The 23633-nt window shown below is 43.7% G+C and overlaps 2 protein-coding genes across 3 annotated transcripts; one reads left to right on the top strand and one right to left on the bottom strand.

Moving 5' to 3' along the window:
- Positions 1-2276: 2276 nt before the first annotated feature.
- On the top strand, positions 2277-22050 carry LOC4812518 (vitellogenin-2). 2 transcript variants are annotated; one of them, XM_015188081.2, is made up of 4 exons: positions 2277-2377; positions 20779-21069; positions 21148-21580; positions 21643-22050. In XM_015188081.2, exons 1-4 carry the CDS (start codon positions 2360-2362, stop codon positions 21669-21671), a joined length of 771 nt encoding a protein of 256 aa, XP_015043567.1. In that variant the 5' UTR covers positions 2277-2359; the 3' UTR covers positions 21672-22050. The 2 variants fall into 2 exon arrangements, with proteins under 2 accessions (XP_015043567.1, XP_001352444.2); XM_001352408.4 differs by lacking the exon at positions 2277-2377 and adding an exon at positions 19294-19793.
- Positions 11987-23030, bottom strand: nudC (nuclear distribution C, dynein complex regulator). The gene is made up of 5 exons (XM_033382783.1): positions 22846-23030; positions 22478-22761; positions 22208-22409; positions 12517-12914; positions 11987-12456 (listed from the first exon to the last, which is right to left on the bottom strand). The coding sequence occupies exons 1-5, from the start codon at positions 22918-22920 to the stop codon at positions 12405-12407; spliced, it is 1011 nt and encodes a 336-aa protein (XP_033238674.1). The 5' UTR covers positions 22921-23030; the 3' UTR covers positions 11987-12404.
- Between the last annotated feature and the right edge of the window lie 603 nt (positions 23031-23633).

Raw genomic sequence — 23633 nt, 5'->3', positions numbered from 1 at the left:
TTTTTTTTGGATTTTTTGTGGCGAGATGTCGCAGGGCAGTGGCGGGGAGTGCAGGGGAGGGGGATACAGATAGCACAGCAGCGTTGATTCGATTCGTGGGGGAGTTCCCAATGTTTCGTATTTATCAGATGGTATTCCGAACGGAACGTTAATTCCCAGTTGATGAAATGTGAATTGATGCCTGGGGTGGTGCCATTGATTTATGGGTTATTTGTGGGCAGCGAGTGGGGGGGGGGAGTAGTATTAACTGTTATACAGATTTCGGAAATCGTATTAAATATTGTATCTTTTCCCCTATGGTATATCTATAATCGTTTAACATTGTATGGTTTTTATTATATATTTTTTCATCATTTCTCAGGGTGTGTTGTATCTGTTATTATTGGTATACTCCTCCTGCCTTCACTTACCCTTTTATTACGCCTTTTATATATGTTATACGAGGATTGTATAACAAGATCCCCTGCAATGGCATCTGCATTCGATAACTGAAGCATTTTCCATCGTTTAAACCATTTCAAACACATTCAAATCCCCATTGAAATCAAGTTCATTGCCCCAATACTCTCTCATACAGCCATCTCTCTCTAACTCATTGGCATACTCTTCCCCCCTCTCTCCTGCTCGTCGCTTTCTCATGCATGAGTCATTCATAAAAATCCAAGCTCCAACAACACGTTTTATCCCCCTCCCACCATTGGAACAGGTGTCGTTGACTTCAGCCGCCACCGAAATATGTGTCAAGGTCGCCACTCAAGCTCTCTCTCTCTCTCCCTCTCTCTCTTTTTAACTATCTATCTTTATCCATCTCTTCTCTTTTGTGTACGTGCTAAAAGGCAGCAGACTTACCGAAAAAAACCAAAAAAAAAAGAAACACCCAAACAAAAAAAAAACCTATTTCACAATTTCCAGCAAAAAGTTGATCAGACTTTTGGAGATATTTGTATATGTATGGCCCCCATGGCAGCCCCGCATGTGGGAGAGGAACAATTAAATGTGCATTACACAATTGGAGTTGGTTGGCGCCTAGATTCCAGCAAATGGGAACAGAAAAAGAGGGAGAGAAAAGGCCACGGAATGAAATGGAAACTATTGTGACCTTGATATTGAAACTGCAGCGCCTCTGCCGGCGTTGCAGCTGCGGCGCGGCCGTGGCTGTAGCTTTCGCAGCACAGCTGTTCCCACTCTCCTGTGCCTACTGTTCCCACTCTCCTGTGTCTACTGTTCCCACTCTCCTGTAGCTACTGTTCCCACTCTGCAGGAGTCGCTTGCTGCTCTACACAATCCATGGTGCCCACTTCTAGAACTGTTCCCCACTCTTGTTCTCACAGCACTGTTCCCACTTTCTCAACACTGCTGATCCCAGTCCTAGATTCACTCTGCACTGCTGATCGCTGCTCCTAGCACTCTCCGCTCTCCCTCTCTGCACTCCTGTTCCTCTCTTCTCACTACTGTACTCTCTCAGCCCAATCAAACTTTTGGCATTAACCGCAAAAGTTCAGCATCAAACTAAAGCACCAAAAAAAAAGCGCCATAGAAATTAAACACCTTTATACCCGCCGCCCGCCGCACACCGCTACACCCCTCTCCTTGTACGAGTATCTATCTATGCTCTCTGCAGCACTACTCTCTGTCTCTATCTCTGCCTGTGTGTCTCTGTGTGTGTGTGTGTGCAAACAATGTTTAATGTACAATTTTTTGTTTAATACTTGAGGCATGGGGCGGCCGCAGTCGCCGTCATTCACCGCACAGCCGCAACGGAGTGTGCACGCGTCAGCAGAGCAAAGAGCAGATCAGAGCAGAGCAAAGAGCAGATCAGAAAAAGCACTCAACAGTTGCGTTCAATTTGGCTCAGCCGTTCCACAGCAGCTACCTTATAGCTACCATATTTCCATTTCCATATCCAGTATATCCGCCAAAAGCTTCGAATCTGAATCCGAGTTTTCCGAACAAGTTTTCCAGTGAATGCGAAAATTGATCATTTCCAAAATTCAAGATTCAAGTTGTGGCAGAAGTTGAAAAATTGTCGAAATTCAAAATTTTTTTTGCATTGCGCGTGAAAGAAATCGAAAACACACCCAAAAAAAAAAGTGACACACTTCAAAAGTTACAAATAATTGTAAAATAACGAACGGAATATCCACTGATAACCTTCAAAACTAAGCCCAAAAAAAACTTGTAAATAAACGCAAAGTAGACTCAAAAGTGAAACAAAGACAAGACGAAAGACGAAAAGCGAAAGAGTGGAAGGAAAAAGTACTCTAATTGAAATTCGATCGAGTGGAACTATTGCCATCCCAGCCACCCACGTGTGTACTCCTTGTAGATAGTCATCTCCCTTACGCTCATTGGGTCAACCATGGATGCGCCCAAGCAGGTAAATGACAACAAATTTATATTTATAGTGCATACCCCTGCCTCCGAAAACCACATTCAATGGTTAAATGTTGTTGTAGTTGCTGCAACTACCACAACAACAAGCTAACTTGGCTAAAAGAGACAACCAAAACAAAATAGCAACAACAGCAACAAAAGTGCGTGACAAGTCGGTCTCTCTTTTAGCCACAAAAACACGAAAGAAATGCGAGTTCCGAGAGCCGCAGCTTTAGATACTCTTGAATATCGATCTTTGATTATTTTCGTGACTGATATTTATCGATTATCCTTTTTTATTTCTATCGACAAAACGAAAAAGCCCATGCCCATCCAAAATTAAGCTAAGAAGGCAAGTTTTGGGTTCCGTAGCTTGGGATAGTCTTTGATCTTTGATCGTTTTGAGACACATTTCCAAAGAGAATATAAAAAAGTACATAGAACTATGGTTTGATGACTATATGTCTACCACAAAGACTTCTTCTTTGGAGGAGAACTTTCTCTAATGCTACTCTTAAATTGTATTTTACCAGGTGTTGAGGGATCCCTCCATCTGTCCAAAATCAAAGTACTCCCAGCTCAAGAGTATAGCCAGTACATATTGCCACGCCCCTTGGCCCATTAATGCCATGCCACACACCGCAGCAACACAAACCCGAAACGTGTTTACAATCTTGAGTTGTTTTTGTTGTGTGCTGTGTCCCCTTTTTTTTTATTGAAGTTGGTTTTATTTTGCTGCTGTTGGATGTGTCGTACGACTTTGCCAATTGCAAATTTTCCCAACCCCCATCATTCATCATAATCATCGCCCACCTCCACCCCCCCCCCCTGCCGCCCCCGTGACATAAAGCACTAATCTTATAATATATATATATATATATAGTGGGGACAGCCGATTGATCAACAAATGAATTGGAATTTATTGCTGAAATCGCGATTTAAAGTCGGGATTTTCCTTTGATATGCCACAAAAAATACACAAAAAAAAACTGATTTGGTTTCATTTTGATTGCAGCAATGCGCAGACGCAGACGCACAGTTTTTTGGAGGAATTTGAACGGGAAAATAGTTTAAGAGTTTTTTGGGGGAGATAATTAGGGTTTTGTCTCAAGAATTTCAAAGGAAAAACAGTTGAACAAGTTTTCTGAATCATTTACAGTAGGGGGCTATAACTAGGGGGTTCTTTAAAGAATTTAGTGGAATTTATTTCAAAAACTATTTCCTCACCAGTCCAGACTTTATGGTTTTTTTTTTAACCAGAAATTAACTCAATGCCCGCGCAAAAAAAAAAAACGAAAACCACTTTGTTCTTTTGTTAAGATTGATTTTGTAACAAGTTGAGAGTCAAAGAGCTTTAATTTATGCCCTGCTAAATGTTATTGCACTTTGTTCAGCCAAAAACGTGCCAAAGAATTAAAATACACACACACACACACACACTGACACAGAGATACTCGTACACTTCAAACACTCACATAGATACAGAAATTGCATTCGGTTATTAAAATTGTTTAAGAGAACACATAACAATTTTTTGGTTTTGGTTTTGGTTTTTTCGGCGGCTGCCTTCAATGCAAACTTTAATTGCATTCAATTTTGTTTTGCTGTTTGATAACCTTGTGCACAAAAAAAGAAAAAAAAAGGCCAAAGTAAATGCTAAATGTTGGCCAATTTCTGTTCAGGCATGCAATTTGCTTTAATAGCAAATTGGATGACGTTTCAATGGGAAATTTGTTTGGGGGGGGAAAATTCCATAAGAGTTTCGGTGCGACACGTGTCGCCAGAAGTCGAAACTCAATCAGGTTGATCGCATTCCCAGAGCCAGGCCAGAGCCAGCGTCAGAGCCAGATCAGACACTTCTCCCTTCACTTTGTCGATCTGGCACTTGAGATTTGACAATATCATACACGACAGCCGACAGACAGAAGCAGAAGCAGCGACACAAAACACCCACGAGATTCCGAGCCTCAGAAGCAGAGCCTCATAAGAATGGGGAAGCAGCCGAAATGAAGCATCCAATTTGGTAGCGAATCCACAAAAATATATGTATACTAAATACACACAAATTTATTATTGTGTAACGAGATACACAAATAAACATTTTGAAGAGGCTGGCTCCTTTTTTGTGCGGCCTGATCTTTAAAGCGGATAATGACTGGAAACCGAAACGGATTTGGAATTGGCATTCGCTCACTCGCTCATTCGATTGCGCATACGACCCGTCTGCCGGTTCTTCTGGCTTTTCACTTTCGAAAAAGATCAATTAAAATATCATTTGAGGCAGGAGGATGAAACACGATGTAAACTTGCGGGGATACGATCTGCGATGATGAAAACATCCATGCCATCTACAATAAATATCATCCAAATGATGGATCAGTCTGTTCTGCTTATTTCCAAGAAGGTAAATGTGGAAATGATCTAAGAACGATCCGGAAAGATGCAAATAATCCTCACACTTGAAGCGCTTTATGGGAATATTGAAAGCAGTCTGAAGTTTAAGCCTTTTTAATTGGATCCCATTCACGAGAGAGGGAGATCTGCATATGGCACATGCCATGCCACACACGATACCGACACCCGTTAATTTCCCATGCAAATCCCTGTCGCAAGGTGTCCGCCAAGAATGTATTCCCATTCGATCCCAGCATGAAGGGGGGCGCAGCCATAGAGATATGTGCATATTTATGGGGGAGCGGTAATAAAAAGAAGAAAGAACAAAAAAAAAAAAACGCTTCCACGTGCCATCGATGAGTCGTTCTGCCTCTCCTTCATTAATGCGCGAAATGTGTTAACTAATTAATAATAGAAATTAAGAATTTAGCTTGGAAGGAAAAGCAAAAACAATGCCCAACAAAATTGATATTAATTAGAAGTTCATTGTGTTCAGAGGAGGATCGGTTATAGCTTTAACTTTTTTGTGGACCATCGGAGCAGCCAATTTGGCACCAAGCATGACTCAAAATTGGTCGGCGAGTTCCCCTTTGATCAAGATCCCATCAGCAAAAAGGTTTCGCCGCCGCTGATCGTGCGATCGGGTGACGGTGACCTGACCCAGGCCTGGGATCGCTTTGGATTGGATTCCCATCTGCACTGATTTATTAGAATTTCCAATGAGGCTGGTCTTCCTCCCCCCCCCCCATCGCATGCTACTCATCTCTGCTTGTGCAATCCCCGCACCCACACACCCTTTCAACGCCGCTTTCAAACAAAGTTCAGAGCATGCAATTCTCAGACTTGACTTCTTGGCTGTTAAATAAAAACCGTTTTCGTAAGCCACTTTTGGCCATGTGAATGCTGAATGCCGGTGGCGAACAACAGGCGATGTAGCGACGTGTAACGACGACGGCATACACTTGGAGAAAATCTGTAGAAAACCTGCAAGAGGCAAGTGTTAAAAAAAGTTTGAATTCAAATTTGAATTTGAAAAACGGTAAGTAATCGATTCGGGTGCAAATCGATACATAGAAAAAGAAATGAGAAGGAGTAGCTATTTGATAGGAACCATATCCTGTGGCGCTCTTCTAACATACACCGATCTCTGCTGATTTGAATTTAAATTTGAAAAAACGATAAGAAGACAATCGATAGGCAGCAAATGAGCATATTCGGAGGAGTAGCTGTATGATACCAGCCAGAGCGAGAGGACTGTAACTACAGCGGCATATCCTGTGGCACTTTTCTAACATGAATCGATCCTTATCGATCTCTAGCGCCTTTTTTTAAATTTCTCTCACTGCAAAAGCCGCAAAAAAGCGGAGATTTTGTTTTGTTGTTTAGTTGGCCCGCACTTGAGGTTGAGTTATTACACGGGTTTCTGTCTCCATCTCACCTGCGCACCCGGTGCCCCTCCCTTGCCGACTCTCTGTTGTTGTCTCTTTTATGTGTGTCGCCGCCGTCACACTCTGGCCCCCTCTGCTCTGCGCTCTGCTCTGCCTCCTCCCTCGCTCATTTGTTTGCTTTTCTGTTATGAAACGGAAATTGTGTCAAGGTCAAATTTGCATGAGCACGCTAAGCAGCAGCTGATGGGAAAGAGGGGAGGCAGACAGACAGTGACGGACAGTGGGGCCGGCCTCTCAGCTGTTCTTTGAGAGCGAGAGCGAGAGAGAGAGGGCGAGAGCGAGAGCGTTGCTTTGCAAATAAGTTAACCTCACTTTAGTGCTTGCTTTTTCTGCCGTCCCCATATGATATTCCAATCAGAGAAACTGTCTAAGTAAATGGAAATTAATGTACAAGTACTACAAGGGGTGAAAACTATGCAAATATCTCTAGAGAGAGGTATGGGTATGGGTATGGCCCCCTCTTTAGTGGGCTGATATACATGTAATATTTGCCGACTCCAAAAGTCGGACTCCGATCGAGGCGGGCATTTCCCATGTCAGCCTTAATGACACGTCGTTTAGTGTTGACTTTTTGTTTTATATATTTAGCCAGACGAATGTGTGAATAATTATGCAAGTGCACTGCGGGCACAGGCGCAGGGCGGGGGTACTGGAGGGAGGGCCCGAAAGCCTAACCATTAATTAGCTAATGAAAAGTAAATGATAATTAAAACAGCTAACGAATTGATGTAAGACCCCAGATAAAGACAGTTGTAAAGCGAAAAGATAAAAAACAAAAAACAATTAAATTTAAAAACAAAAAACCAAAAATAGTGGTGGAGATGGAGATTAGGGATCGTTAGGATTTGAGAGCTAAGCCCACCCATAGCATAGTCAGTAAAAATCCGGCAAGACTTATTAGGAAATCTGTGATGCATAGAATCCATTGATTCTCGACCTCCAGCTAAGAATCCACTCAACATTTCCCACTCGAATCTCTCTCTAAGACTTCCTCGTTGCTCAGTTTTTCTTATGAAGCCCCCCACTTCAAATTACATTCCCCAGTGATGGTGCACTTCCTGGAGAGCTGCACAGCTCTCTGCATATCAAATTATGCAATTCAAGTCTCAAGCCTTCTCTTGCTTATGGAATCTCCAATAAGAACTTCCTCTATGCCGAGGCTTGTTCAAGTGAAATCATTCTCTAATTATCCGATCTACTGCCATATGGATCTATGCAACGATGCATCATCATCTGCCTTTCACACACACACAACATTCCCGGATGATGAGCACCGCATAAAGAACAACAACAAATGATGAAATGTTTAACAAATGATACTCTTGTATTATTAATAATCTCTGATTATCCAACAACGGCCCGGTCCGGCCCGGCCCCTTCCCTCCCGTTTTTTTTTTGGTTTTTTTCGAAAGGCCTGTGTATAATTCTCGACCTCCCACGATCGTATCTCCAGCTGGACAAACAAATTGTTTGTTTTCGTCTTGTTGATATCATTAATTTTAGCAAACAAAACCCAAAAGGAAGTTGATGCTGAAACTGATTCATGGATTGAAATTCATATAACACCCATTAAATGGCGGCTACAAAAATAAATAGAATGGCCAGAGGTGCGTCATACAATGGGAATACTGTGTATTTTAAGGAGATCTTGTTACAATTTTCCAAAAAAGACTTTCCCAAGGCATAGGCATAGCCACAGCTATTCCATCCAGAACATTCCCCAGGTAGACAGACAGACAGACACTTCCACTCTGCCACTTTTGGGGGCTAATAAATTGTGTTGTCGCCCGCACTCTAAATACCATAAAATTAGTCATAATTCAGACAAAGCCGAAATCCGAAAGCTAAACAACAAAATGCCCAATTAATAGATCACTATCGGAGAGCGGTGAACGGTGGCAACAGCTGCTGTATAACGCTGGATGCCGGACGGAATGGCCAAGCGAATGTTTGGGGTCCCATAAAAAATTCGCTGTTGGCAACAAGAAATACATAAATACTCGTACATATGTAAAACAGAAGAAATTAGACACGAAATGGCAGTAGAATAGGTGAATGGTGGTTTTATAGAGTTCAGAACAAAGGATTTCAAGGCTTAAATCCTTAACAGCAGGCACTTTGCAGAGAACTGTAGAGCATATAACAGCTTATGTTCTGTTATACGTACAAATACCATTCTCAAAACAGTTGTACCCATAAATTGGTATCCCACCGAAAAACCCGCGCGCTAATAGCATCGATAAATCGCTCAATCCAGATATGCAAATGCAAAAATTCAGGCACCAGCCAGCAAGCAGGCAAACAAATTGTGCGATAGCCAAAAGCTAATTGGAAATTCCTGCAGGCAATGGGAGCCCAAAAAAGTGAAGGCAACAACTGCCACAAGCAGCAGGCAACCACAGAAAGAACTGCAACAGAAGCAGCGCCAGCACCAGCACCAGCAGCAGCAGTGGGCGACAACAAGTAGGCACCAGGTCCGGGAACGCAGCCGGATACACATACAATATGTATGTACGATTATACCATATATTGACAGGCCATACTTAGAACCCTGGAACCAACGACTGCCCGAATGGCTGATGAAATGCCAAACGGAATGGTCATAAGCCCCAGAGACACTATGACATTAATCTCTTGTGCAGACAGGCACATCTTTTGGGCCAGGCCAATACATTTGCATGGAATATCTCCGCATGCAGCGAATGGCAGGGCCCCAGACACACTCCTCCACTCCACAGTTCATTGGCGTCGTGTGACAAGCCCACCAAGCAGCTGCAGAGGCAGCGACGCCATCACCAGCAGCAGAAGGGGCCGATCAGAGCAGACCAAGACAAGACGGTGACACACAGACGAGGCCCAAGTCTGGTTTCGGGCCTCCATCACACACCCAATGCCAGAGGTACCGGCAGAAACACGAAAGGAGGGCTAGCTGAGGAGACGAAGCTTTTGATACCCTTTCAGATGGATTGTTCCTGTATAAAATGAAGAAATGACGGGAGCGACCTGGTTATGTTTGAATTTAAATTTGAATTTGAAAAACGATACAAAATCGATGATTACACTTGCAGATGCATATCGATATAGACACAAAGAGACAGCCAAAGCGTTGAAGCGGAGAAGCATGGCGAAAGGAGGGAGAGTGAGCGAGACCACTATAGAGAACACACAAACACACCATAGGGAATATCCTGTACTCTTGTAATGTTTACCAAGAATTATATATAGGGTCAATGTGTTACAAACAATCGCTGAAAATCGGAGTACCATTAGCGAAAAGTGCCCTCACTCTCTTTTCGACTTCTCTTTTGGCCTCCAGTCATTTACTGTTAACGCTGCCTCTGCTGCTGCGCTGCCGCTGCTCTGCTACTGCTGCAGCTTGACCTTCGAAATGAGATGCCAGACAAAAAGCTGCCTGATATGATGAAGGGAAAAAACTTTCCAGGGAATGAAATTTCAAAGCCAGTTCGTTGCCTAAATCTTTTGTTTGAATCAAAGTCGAAGTCTAGACAAATTTATGAGGCGAGACAATGCGATGGGAATTGGGACTGGGACTGGGGCTGAAGCTGGATCTGGAGATGGGGAAGGGGGCGTGACCCAGCATGACGCTGGCCTTTACAATAGAGTCATCAGCCCTGATCGGTGCTCGTACCCGTGCCCCACTCAACCTCTCCTGAGACAGAGACTTTCGACTGTTATACTTAATGGGCTGGACGCAAAAACCAGACAGAAATTTTTGCTAAAAATAACAAAATGGGCCGCAATTACCGGCAGAAAACAAAAACAAAAAAACCGATGATGTTAAAAAAAGAAATAACCCACGCGACCAGCAAACAATCAAGCAGGCAGCAGGCAGCAGGCATCAAGCATCAGCAAGCAGTAGAATGAACGAACGCCCCAGAGGCGGGGAGCAATTTGTGTTTGTGAGATGTGGGAAACACTCGAAATTACCAAAAATTTGAGGCGGCTGTCGAAATAATATAATAATACATACACAGAACAGAAGAGAACCCCAAGAACCCGGCACCCGGATTCATTATTTATGGCTTTTATTGCTGGCTCTTTCTTGTTTTTTGCTTGTGTATATTTAATATTTATTGATTTCGCTGCTGGAGACAGCCGCAGACGGGCATTCATCACGTGCGTCATTTAACAGTTCAATTGATTTGAATACTCCTCGTACGAGTGTTATTTATAGACTTTCGACTTTTAGGAATACTCTATCTATCTATAGATCCCCTCTGCAGTAATTATGCCCCAAGGGCTCGCCGTTCCCTGTACGTGGAAAGGTTTATCAATTAAAAAAAAAACCAAAACCACAGACTAAATCTATCTATCCTTGGCTCCGAAACATGACTCATGTTCTTGAATGCAGGAAATTTATGGGATTACTTAATAGCTCTCTATATTGGCTTTCTCTTTCCCTTTAGTGGTCTCTTTCTCTCTCTCGCTCTTTCTCTTTCTTTTTAACCGGTCTTCTAATTGGTCCGCGCAAAAACCGAAAAGCGGATATATGTATCTTTATAAACCGAAAGCATTTTGTACTTTCCAATTTATAACAAACAAAATTCCACATTTCAAACCTCGAAATCCGGTTCTACTTCAAGTTCTGTCTGGGGTATGTGTATGTGTCTGTTCGCTCCACCAGTAATTTGTTACAATTTATTCCGGACTCTTGGCTAGTAGCGGACGGGGACCGAGGACGGAACTCCCCCCCGTCGCACAGTGCGAATAATTTTTTGCACAATTTGTATTGTTCCGAAATGACAGTAATTTATGATATTAATTGGTAATTAATTAAGTAAAGCATAAGATCGCATGACATGCCCTGCCTCTAGTCACCCACCCACATACGATGTGTAGAAACGTTGATGATCTGATGATATGATGATATTTCTTATCCCCAAAGTCATCTTCCTTTGGCCTCCACCCCAAAAGCAACCATTCATTAATTAGTTTTAGGTTTTCAAACATTGTTCCACTCCCCCAACTCTTTTTTTTGTTTCTACGGTTTGTTAAACACTGACTCTTGAGATACGTTTTATCTAATTAATGACCCACGAGAATTAACAACTAAACGGGGGGTCTGTCAGATGTTTAGCTTTTGAACTAGAGATGGTCTCGCGAAATATTGAAACAAAACTCTTTACAAAATATACATTTATTCATAGAAAGAACTTACATTTTTGTTATAGATTTACGTCTGAATATCAACGAAAAAAAAAGACTAAGATAAATGCTTAAAGGTAATACTTGAGGCACTCACATTAGAAGAGATTTAAATCTTCCAAAATTTAAATTTTCGATAGAAATGGGAGCCGAAAGGTTCTCATTTAAGTGTCGTGCGTGTCACGCCCTCGTCTCACGCTTTCGTCTCTATCAGAAAACAGAGCAAAACAATAAAACACTGGCGCGTGGCAAATAAAACATTCGAGAACCCCAAAGGCAAGACAGCAAATTAGTGCCACAAATTAGTGGAGGGAAACCATTAAAGAATTGCTTAGCACTTTACAGATCCGAATCCTAGGCAATCCAACAATTTATGAGCCACTGATCGAAACGAGTTCGGCAAATTGAATCAGATCAATGACCCAGAGAAGAACTACTGGGAATCCAGAGACGAGACCACACCCGATAGTGCCCGGCCAGATGGGTGGGGAAATTCCAGAAAGATCCAACGATCCAACGATAATCCAGGGGGAGGGGAAAATGGTTAACAAATTAGCTCGAAAATCGAATCGAAGTAAATTTTGAATAATTACCTCAATCTTTTGACTGCAGATTGCTCCTTCGCCTGCCCCTTTTGATCAATTTCGTGTATCGCTTTCACTAAACAAATTGTTATTAACATATTGGAAATATTTAAAGTTGTGGGTTTTTTTTTGTGGTTTTTTCTTTTGTTGTATAAATGTTTTATGTTATACACATAATATTTATTTATTTCTCTGCGTTTGTTGATGGTTGTGTTGTGGTGTAGTTTTGTGTGTGTGTTTGTGTTTGTGTGGGTGTGTGTTTGAAGAATGAAGGAAAAGAGGAGCAGAAGCAATCGATCTTGTTGCAGAAGAATGTAGAGTGTTTGTGGAAGGAGTAGATGCAGTAGATGTTGTGGATTGAAGATGTAGAAGCAGTAAATGTGGTGGAATAGTGAAAGATTTACACATTTCAAGAGTGTGAATCATGCGAATATTACAACTAATTGAATTTGCACTTGGAAAAGTCCATCTCGGGATGCTGCAGTCGGAATCTGCGAATGAACAAACGAAACATCAATAAGAATAAACTAAACCATTATTTGAGTACACACTTTTCAAGGATATCCTGCTTCTTGCGATCTTCGCTGGTGGGCAGACCCATCTCCTTCTGGCGCTGATCGAACATCATCTTCTCGACCATGCTGCGCGTCTCCCCATCCAAGTCGGAGAGTTTCGATGGCTCTGGATTGATCTTGCGCGTGGATATCTCTGGATCGGTAGTGACCAGACGGTTCCACCAGTTCATCTTGTTGATTTTGTCCAGGGTGATGAGCACCGTTTTGCTGTCCTGCAGCACCCACAGGGACTCCTCCTGCTTCACCTCGCCGCTGAGCTCGCCATCGATGATCGGCTCCTGGCCCTTGAGGCCCACCTTTAGGGTCTTCTTGCCAATGCTGACCACCAGATCGCGGGCACGCAGAGCGAATGTCACGTTGAAGGGGATCTTGAGCTGTAATTCGAAAGAGATTGGAGATCGGTGAATGGGTGGGGGTTAATGATGCGGCACAAAGTGGAGTATACATTCAGATCTTTGCGTAACCCTGCTTCGAGTGTTTTTGTTTTTGTGGAGACAGAGATGGAGACAGAGTTGGAGATGGAGATGGAGATTAATGATCAGAGATTGGATCTGTGTGCACAGAGATTCTTTGCTTTGGTCAGTACTCAACCTTGGATGGGCTAATAATGCTCTATAAATAACTCTCGACTCGACTGCAGGCGGCAGAGGCACGTCTCTGCTGTATCGCAGCTGCAAGATCTGTTTTGTGCCCTTCACCAGATCCGAGTCTTGGGGCCAGAGGCTGCTGCTCTGCTCCCTTTGTCTCAAGGACTGTAACTGGAACGGGAATCTAGTTTAACGGCCAGTTTCAAGGACGTACAGCGGTTCTTACGAACAGGATCCGGTTGACGCTTGACGGCTGCCGAAGGAATGCCGTTCGACAGGTTGCATGGCATGGCATGGCATGGCTGTGCCTGCCCGCCTGCAGATGGATTTATGCCGCTTCTGGCCAAGTTCAAAGCAATTACACTGGCGTCTAGAATTATGTGCCACGGCTGGCAATTAATTATAACTCCCCCTCCGCCTCCCCCACCCCCTTGGTGCACACATACATACATATATTAACACCTTTCCCATTGGCCCCGCTCAGCCGCCGCTCGCAGCATAATTAAAGCCCAGAGTTATTATTCGACAACCACTGTGCAATCAATTAGCGATTCTCATGTGGCAGAAACAATGTGTGTGTAGTGGCCCCATCGGCTAAGGTAAACCTTTAATTTAAATCTCACGATGCGGCATTCAACCAAGGACGCATACGCTCCATCGCCATCGCCATCTGTCCGTCCGTCTGTGTGGGCAGTGGAGCCAAGGCAGCCACACAGCAACAGCACGCTGCCCGTGTCAACAGAAGCTCCACCAGCGACTCCGAATGTGGGTTGCATCTTCATCACAAATCATATACAAAAAATGTGTCAAAAGCTGAAACTGAAGCGGATGTCAATTGGAAAAAACTCTGAATTGTACACGGATGTGAGGCAGAACGAGCCAAGCCGAGCCAAGCCAAGCCAAGCCACCAAGAACCACATCTGGATGTGGAAGCCAGACGCGTGTGGGCATGACAAACACACACAGGGAGGGAGCCAGAGCAGCTGGCAACCAACTGTCGTGTCTAAATTTTGATTGATTTGCCCGCGAATTGGGGCACGAATGATCAACGTATTAGAAAAGGCATTGCACAACACTGAATCCAAACGATACAAGGAATCCTGAAGGCGACACTATCGATACATGGCAATCGATTGCAGCAGATCCTAGAACTTATTTGGAGGTAATTAAATTTATTCACATCTCGATGGCAATGGCATGGCTTTCTATTCTGCACAGCTGAAGGTTATGCAAATGGCAATTCATACAATTCTATGCTCGAAACTAGGAAATTTACACAAATCACCAGACAAGAGGGAGACACAGCCACGCCACGCCACGCCACACACACACATACATAATGGCGGCCATTAAATGCACAAAAACACACACATACATATGCAAATGCTGTTGATCTGTGAACATGATGCGGCTAAAAAACTAAAAGAAAAAAAAACCAACAATAGTCGTTAAAGAGGGGCACCGCAGAGGTAAGAATAGAGTTGAAGAGCCACAGGCTGGCACAGCCCCGTCAAAGTCAGAGTTCGGTTTTGAGTTCAGAAAAGGTGTCGTGAATGAATTAATGAATAATAACGAAATATTGATGACTGTCAATGCTGCGGAGACTGCTGTGTCTTGTCTTGTCTTGGCTTGTCTGCTGTGACGACGACACACGAGACATGGCACATGGCACACTTATGGCCCGGGCCAGGTGAGAGCGAAAGAGAGACGGCGAGCAGACGAAATGTCTGACAGTTGGCAATTTTATGCAAATTCTCCAGCACACACTCCCCCTCTCTCGCTCTCACTCTCTCTCTCTCTCTCTTGCTAATCAATCATTCACCATAAGCAGAGAAGCTGCACTAATTCGGTCTCTCTCTCTCTCTCTCTCTCTATCACTCCTCTTCCTCCTGTGTGTGTGTGTGTGTGTGCCTCTGTGTCTGTAAAGTGAAAGAGATCTGTCGGCTCGGCCTGCTGCCGTTTTAACTGTTTTTAACTTCTTCTTCTGCCATGCCATTGATTAATTCTATAAAATTTGCAAAACATTTCATTTTCTTTAAATAGTATACATCGATCTAGTCGAGAGTATAATTTATGCTAAAAGATGCGATGCGGTGCCAGGCACCACCGAAAAAAACGATCTCCAACAAAAGTAGCGTTCGAAACACACCATCAAAACCAATAGCGGCAGCACCAGCAACAGCAAAAAACAGAAAACCATTTAAGAAACAACAAGAAAGGAATCGGATGAGTGGTGACAACGATTTAGATACCCTTGCAGATGTGTCTTTTCTACGATATGATCTGGATTCATATAAAATTCGCTGGAATAAGTGCATATCAGATCGATCATTCGGTGGTGTTCTATTTCTGCCAGCGGGAACAGGAAAGGGGCCTGTCTGTGTCTCCTGCTGTGCTTTGCCAAAACATCGAATCCAAGAAATCCCAACTACCCCTCGGAAGGGTATACCAAACAAAACTAGCTTCAATAGAGTCAAGTATGCGGAGTGCCCATGCCCCATGCCATGATGTGTGTATGTGTTCGATTGGAGTGCTTTGTATTCGATAATGTTATCAGACAAAACAGCTGAGACGAGACTCAGGCCGCCGCTGCCGCCGCCGCCTCGAGGCGAGTCAAGCCCCAGTAGAAGGCCAGGGCATACCTCATTAAAAGCGGCTTAAACTTGAGCTTATTTGTGGGCCAGAAGTGGAGTAGATAGAGACACAGACAGCACAGCGTGGCAAATTATTGCTGGTTTGCTCCGAAGTCTGATTAGAACGTTCTCCAACAGACCCACGAAAACTACATATGTTGTTCCTATTGGGAACGCCACAAACTTTGATCCGCTCCCGTACCACCACGTCACCTCTCCATCCCTGCCCGCAATGAGAGCGGAGATCTCTTAAGAGTGTATACAATAGAATCCGTATTGACATTTGCATGGCACAGGCATCAGGTAGCCGTCTAAGCGGATTACAAAACAAAACGATGTTCGATATTCATCCGGTTAACCTAGTCCATTTTTGTTTGTTTGTGGGGGGGATATCCCAAAACAAACGATCATCATTGTCGATTAATTTAGATTCAAGATCTTAGATCTTGCTAGAACCGAAAGTCGCATCTTCATGAGCTAAATAAATTACAGAGAAGAAATCTTCTCCGCAACGCATCTAAAGGTCGACACAATTTATAGATCTTCCCAGATCTTAGAATAAATCAACAAAGGTGGTAGATTGCCTTTTGGAAAACTTCTAGATAATCCTGCCATCCCCTATACAATATATTGTGCAAGTTCTGGGAGTGATCCGATCTGCCTTATTGATAGATCTCTCTGGAACTTCCCTAACTTATACAAAACTGTCAAGATCTCTAATCAGGAAACCAAAAAAAGAAGAAAAAAAAAGCGAAAACGGATCTCTAAAGCGGTTCATTTACCCAGGGTTCTTTGTGAGGTTCTACTCTTTGTTCTGGGGCTTTGTTGTGTGGGGTCCGCCATTCTGTTTGAACCCCACCAAAGTTGACTCTTTTTTGTGTGTGTCTGTGTGTGATTTATAGGAGAAACCCATTAAAGCGTTTTATAAGCTAAACAGGTGTGAAACGGACAAATAAAAGATCACTTTTCGTTTATATAACCTGCAATTAGAGGCTGTGGCATCCAACACACACACAAATACAAATACAAATATATATGTGCACATATCTAAACTTATGGCCGATACGTAACGCGTGATGAGGTATCAATAAGACATTTAGAATTTCCGCCTGGTATGAGTCAGGCCTCTAGGAATTTTTGCATCCGAGCGAAGGAGCTAATCGGAGCCCCTGAAGGCAGAAGAATCACAAAAGAATCCGTGAAATTGTTTGCATTGTTAAAAGCGTTTTCCATACGAAGAATTATACTAAACATTTAATAGAGGCAATCAACAGATATAGTCAGAGAGACCGAACCCCGGAGGGCCCAACGAAAAAGTCATAAGCGTGGCATACGTCAACGGCAGCCATCCATGGCCCGAAGGGATTTCCCCGTTTTGAGCGATTCCCATCAATATTTTTAGATATTTCTCTAATCCCGATTGTTGTCACCCAAAATGGAACAGAAATCGCCATCGAAACGAATATCGAATCGCGTCGCGTCGCGCCGCGTCGCGTCGCCTCGTAAGATCCGTGCGAGCGTCACTTTGGAGTCCGGACTATTGCTATTTTGCATGCTTAATTATATGCATAAAAAGATCTTTGTTTATTTGTTTTTGGATCTTTTTTGGTTGCTTGGTTGGTTCGTTGGTTGGTTGGTTGGTTTTTTTCCTGATGCGATGTGAATGTTGTTGATTCTATTCAGGGGGAATGGTTCCGAATGGTTCTGCGATCTATAGCAAGTGTTTTTTTTTTGTTTGGGGTCTCACCAGCCTCTCGCTTTTGAGTGCCGCCCGTCCCTCAATCTTCCGTTCAAGTGATCTCCATCTCCATCTCCACATCTCCGTGAGCTTCTCCCGTAAGCGCTTCACCTCTATCGATTCTCGTTTAGTGGAGAGTACATTGGCCGCTCCAATGGTTCGCTGGTCTGATGGTCCGCTGGCAACCTGGTAACTGGCCGTGTCAGGTAATCTTTGTCAACGCGGCTGATTAAAGCGACAGACGGCAGCACTTCACTCATACACTCTCGCATCGCCTCGCACCGCATCGCACCGCAAAACCGAAAGCCCAATCAAAAAGCAAGCGTTTGGTTTGCTTTGGTTCGGGAACAGGCGGCAGGCCACTCACTTGTCTCACTTAAAAGGTGATAACAAGATGCTCGACAGAGCAAAAAAACCAAGCAACACAGCATACAAAAAAAAAAAAAAACAGCACACCATTTCGTAAAGATTCAGTAGAATCTGTTTTGCCTTTCGAGAAGCTCCCTCTCCCCAACAACAGATGACAGATGGGGTCTCGGATCTGGGATCTCGGTTCGGATCTTAAGTCAACAAAAGTGGCGTCAGGTCGGTGTAATGGGGATTTTTGGGGAATTTATTTGTTTGTTCAAGCAATTCTCCTAAGGGATTATTAGTTTAATGATATTATGACAACTAATTAGATATGGATCTAGAAAAATACACAAACTTTGAGGAGTTTTACGGGGGGAAACCAGGATTTCCTTTCAAAATTAAAACCTGGTTCCCAGCCATCTCTTAAAAGCCAGAAGAAGGAGAAAGATCGTATTACCCATAATTCATCGATAAAGATTTTTGCAGTTTTGGGAATGGGAATGGATTCCCATTACCAGAATCTTTGAATGCGTTGATATGCGGCTTTTGTTCTGTCCATTGACGTTAATACGCTCTTTCTGAGAATACAAAATTAGCCAAAAATAGACCCAGCTCATGAAATGTTGCTTAAATATGAAATAACCATATAAATAATAGCCATGATATTTATAAGACCATATCTGTCGTTGATTTAATAACACAAATGGTATCCAATATGGTGTCTGAGTATCCATCATACAGATATGATATGATAATGAGCCATGAACAAACGGTACTACAGCGAATGGGTGTGGTGGATCGTGTCGGTCAAGGTTTGCCCTTAATTAAGTTAACATTAAATTAGAATTATGAACATTTGTGTGTTTGGGGTCGGGGCTGGGGTTTTCCCATAATCAAAATTGGATTTCGGAACGGATCTAGAAAACGACGCCCACACACAGCCCAAAAACCCAAGAAGAGCCCTTCAAAAGAAGAACAAGGCAAAGGAGAATACAAAAACGGATTGCAGGTTAATGAGTATCAGCAAAACAACCACAAAACAAAAATAAAAACAAAAAGGGCAGAGGCAGATACCGATACAGAGAAATGAAAGTAGGCAAAGAACAACCTGATGAGCAGGCAGATCAAATGATCAAATGCTCAAACATTCAAACATCAAAGCCAAAACCCGAAACGAATCGAGAGGAAAGAGCTGCCAATCGACTAGAAATGTACGAAGTGTATGGGATGGATAAATATAGCCCCCCCCACAGAACGACAACGACGACGACATGTTATGACATGCAAAATCCGGCAAGAAAGTCGCCGGATACAGAGGCAGAGCCCAGAGCCCAGAGCCCGAGCCACAGTCAGAGCTTTGCGCAACGCCGACAGAAGCAGCGACAGAGACAGCGCCAGCGACAGCGACGCCAAAAGCTTTGCTTCGCTGCTGCGAGACGGCCAGGCCTGCCAAGTGGGACTTCATTTCGATTCTAAAAGCCGTTAAGATCGGTTCTGTTTGCGGTACGCGCGCCACGCCACAAACCCCAAAGAAGAAAAATAAGAAGAAGAAGGAGAATAAGAGGCAGAAGATCCGAGAAACGAGATCGTGACTGAGATAAGGAGAAGCGAACGAACAGCCAAACGGTTTCCCCAAACAGCAGCTGCTGCCGAATGTCAGCTGAGTGTTTCGCGAGCCTCACATCATCGTAAATTAAGCATTTAAAAATATCATAAAAGATATATTTAATTAGAGAACCAGACACCGCATACACACACTGCACCGCACCGCACCGCAGCGCAACGAAACGCAAAGCGAGAGACAGACTGACAATCAGAGCAAGACTCTGCTTAAAAATACCTGAGATTGTGATACTAATTAAATATTTTTTGTGGTGTGTGATAAATTGTTGTAACAATAAAACAAATAACCACAACTTAAAACACAACAAATTAATATAAAAAGTAAGTAAAGCAAAGCGTCCACAAAACGCAACACACAGCACATTGTGTGTGAACACAAATATCCCAATCACAACAATCCCAATACCAATCACAAACAAACAAAAAAACTGGCAAATCAAGTTGAATAAATAAATTGTGTGATAAGACTTCCGCATGCCTAAATAATATTTACAATAAATAAAACGCAAGAAGCATCGCCGAGACACAAATTTATGGAACTTCTGTTCTTTGTAAGCCCACAAAAGCACAGCACACACAAAAAACACACAAAACACAAGGCACACACACAAAAATTAAGCCCGTCAAACAAAAGACGCAGGCCACAAACTTGAATTGCAACTTTTGTGTGTTGGCAAATTGATTTTTGGATAACTTTTGCGCTCCACAGAATTAGAATTAATTGCAACAATTAAAGCAGAAACCATTTAAAGAGAAAGGCTGGAACAAAGGCAAACACCAAACTGTCCCCACCCGTCATCCCAAAAAAACAGCAACAACAACTAAAAGAATTAATACCTAATAAATAAATATAAAACCAGGCTTTTAAGCAAACCAGAGGTCCATAAATTTCAAACAAGTTGGTTGGCAAATGCAAACGAAGAGACGAAGACAACTCGAAAGTTCAGTTTTTGCTTTTTGTTTTTCGTAGTCGTCTTCTTTTATGTAAAGAGAGGAAGCGGCAAAGACTGACGAGAGGAGGAGAGCGTGTGTGCGTACGTTTGGGGAAGACTTAAAAGTGTAGCAGGCAAAAAAAGTTCTAGCGGTAAATTAAGTGCAAAGCCGAAGTAGTGCCGATGTCTTGGGGAGAGAGTGAAGGAGCAGAGATGAGTTTTCCTCTCAATGACAATCTCCTTCTCTCATTCACTCCCACCAAAGCACCTGTCATTCCACAAGGCACTCTCTGTTGTTTGTCTTTTTCATTCACTCCCATTCGAAGCTCACACAAATACTAAACCGATTCTATATTGCTCTCCCTTTCTTCCAGATGCAGGACTATTGGCACATTCCACGCGCCTCGCTGGCCTCCTCCAGCAGCTCGGCCATCAGTTCGGCCAGCTCCTCAAAGTCATCAAACAAATCGAATTCCAATCCCCCCACACTGGCAAACCGGAGTCAGCATCAGCAGCAGCAGCAGAACAGCAGCAGCAGCAGCGGGAAGACTACAAGTGCGACAAGTGCTGCCGTGACCGCTGCGGCGGCGGCAGCAGTGCTGGCAGCAGCCAAACGGGGATCGCGCAGCTCTCAGGGCTCCAGTGACAGCAACAACAGCACGCGGGTGAGTAAGAGGGTGCCCCCACGCAGGCGGATACACGAGCCGTGTGACTCACGTCGAAACATTCTCTTCTACATATAGAGCGCTGCTTCCGGCTCACTGCTGCTGACGGCAGCGAATCTGGAGCGCTTCGCGGAGATCCACAAGAAGCAGGAGCGGCACAACAAGATGTTGATGAACAGCACGTCGCCAACCTCCTCCTCATCGGCCAACTACAATGCGAATCTGGCTTTGGCCAGCAACGGCAGCACTCCTGGAAAGGATGCGGTGATTGCCATCGATGGCCACGATGGAGCAGAAGCGGATCCAAATTTGCATTATATTAAAACCAAAGACCTCGACACCGTGTCCATTGCCAGCTCCATGCACTTTACGATGGTCAATGGCGACAACGGACCTCCAAAGAAGCCCAAGCGGGGACTCTGCGATCGCGGACGCCAGGTCACAGTGCTGATTGTCAGCATGAGCACCATCTTTATGCTGCTCATCATGGGCATGGTCTATGCGCTAGAGAGTGAGTTCTATCTAAGGACTTCGACCTAAACTGGATGTTAATCTTTCCATTTCCCTTTGCAGTGCGCGCCCGAGACATGCCGAAGAGCTAATGGGGGGAAGGCGGGCTCTGTCTATCTACGAGAGTATCCAACTCCTCCACTGGCTAGCAAATTAGTTTATTATTTATTGTATTGTATTCTGCTATGTTTTGAGCCACCCCAATTATTTTTTTGTTATTGTGTCGTCTTTGAGCTAGTTGTGTAAGCTATTTATTAAACAATTTTTTTTTGGAGAGTCAGTTGAAGCTCGGAAAATCGTATCGGAAAATGTTTTACCCCTGTGGCACGCACACACACATACACGATGCTAGTATTAAGACAGAGAAATATGCAAACAAATGGAAGCATGGATGTAATTTTTTTTCTGGTTAGCAATTAAGCTATTTATCCCTGTGATATGTTTAATAAAGTGAATTTTCTAATTGTAAAACGGTTGGCCCTTTCACGCACCTGCCGCAAGAGGTCAATGACTGGAGAACCGAACGGTAGCCCCTAGCAACGCCTCAAACCATGACAACAGCCCGCACTGGGTCAACAACAGCGGAACAACGGAAGGGGGACGGGCGAAAATATTTTCTCGGACTCACCTCAACCTCCTGCAGGGTCTGTGTCCACATGTACTTTTCCAGGGTGCAGCCGTTGCCGGCGTTGGGCTGGAGTTTGCCCACCTCCGCCTTCTCCGATTCATCGTCCACTTTTTCTATGGGCTTGGAAATGTCGTCGAGATTCAAAGTGGCAGCACCGCCGGCAGAGTCCCCACTGGTTTTGTCGAGCAGCTGCTGGCGTTTTCTAGAAGACAAAACCATACACGATGTTAGTAGGAAATCTGAATCAGAAGCCAGAGGCAATCTCCGTACTTATCCTCCTCCTCTTTGATAATGGCAGCTGCTTCCTCATCGGAAATATCACAAATTTTGTTATCATCGATTTCCTTTTGACGTGCCTCGCGTTCCACGCGCTCTTTCTCGTCCTTGATGCGTTTGGTAGCCTCGCGGGCCTTGAGTTTTTGAGTGTGTTCCTCGATTGCGACTGACGACTCCTTGCGGAAAGTGTCCAGGAGGAGTTTCTCCCATTCCGACTGCTTGGCGCCTGTGAAGAAGTCGGTCTTGCGACGCAAAAAGCTGGCCAATGTATGGAGGAACTGCAAAAGAACAATGCCACAATGGTTAAAACAAAGAATAAAGCAAGTCACAAAGAGATGTTCCATGGGAGGAACTGTTCTTACATCGGGCACGCCGCCGCGATGCTTCTCTGCCACAGCCAGTAAAATGGTGTCAAAAGTTCCCTCTTCGGCAGACATTGCGCTAGTTATATTCTTTACTTTTGTAACAAGTTAAATTCGTTTGATTTCTAGATGTTTCGTATTTGCTTCTGCCGGCACATGTGTTTTTCTCGGACGTATCGATAAAATATACTGTCGACCCTCAGAAATATACCAAAATATACCATCTCAATTTAAAAATATACCGTAAGTAATAAAGCGTTTGTTCCTTCTTTTCTGGCTTAACTAACCATGCAGTTTATAGAATTCTCAATACAACGAATATGTTTCAAGCGAACTTTGTGCAAGCGGCCCCTCGGTCTTCAGCTCCGGGTTTTAATTCACTCGACTCTATGGGCAAAATAGCATTCAGCTTTTGACAGCGCAGTACTGTTTCACAGCATCGTGCTCGCAATATATACGAAATTACAAAGTTAGCAGCACTGTTCCTGTTCCGCATCACCCAGTTTCATGGCGGCCAGCTAAGCGGTAAGCGGAAACTTTAAATGATTTTTATTTTCTGTATCATTTGTTTTGATGAAATGTGAGGGTCCGGAAGGAATCCTCTTTTTACTTTAATAGAACCGGCCAAGCGAACTCGAACCTCGATTCGAACGGTATGGATTTCGAATGGTTTAGAAATTGCGGAAAATCAGCCCGGAAACCGTGTTTGATGAACTTAACAGTATAACAGGACAACAGTACATACCCAGGGGGGAGCTTTCAAGGTATAGTAGGCAAAAGGGCATTGA

This window comes from Drosophila pseudoobscura, chromosome X (genome assembly GCF_009870125.1).
Source record: "Drosophila pseudoobscura strain MV-25-SWS-2005 chromosome X, UCI_Dpse_MV25, whole genome shotgun sequence".
Classification (NCBI taxonomy): Eukaryota; Metazoa; Arthropoda; class Insecta; order Diptera; family Drosophilidae; genus Drosophila; species Drosophila pseudoobscura.
This window is presented reverse-complemented; position numbering and strand designations above follow the sequence as displayed.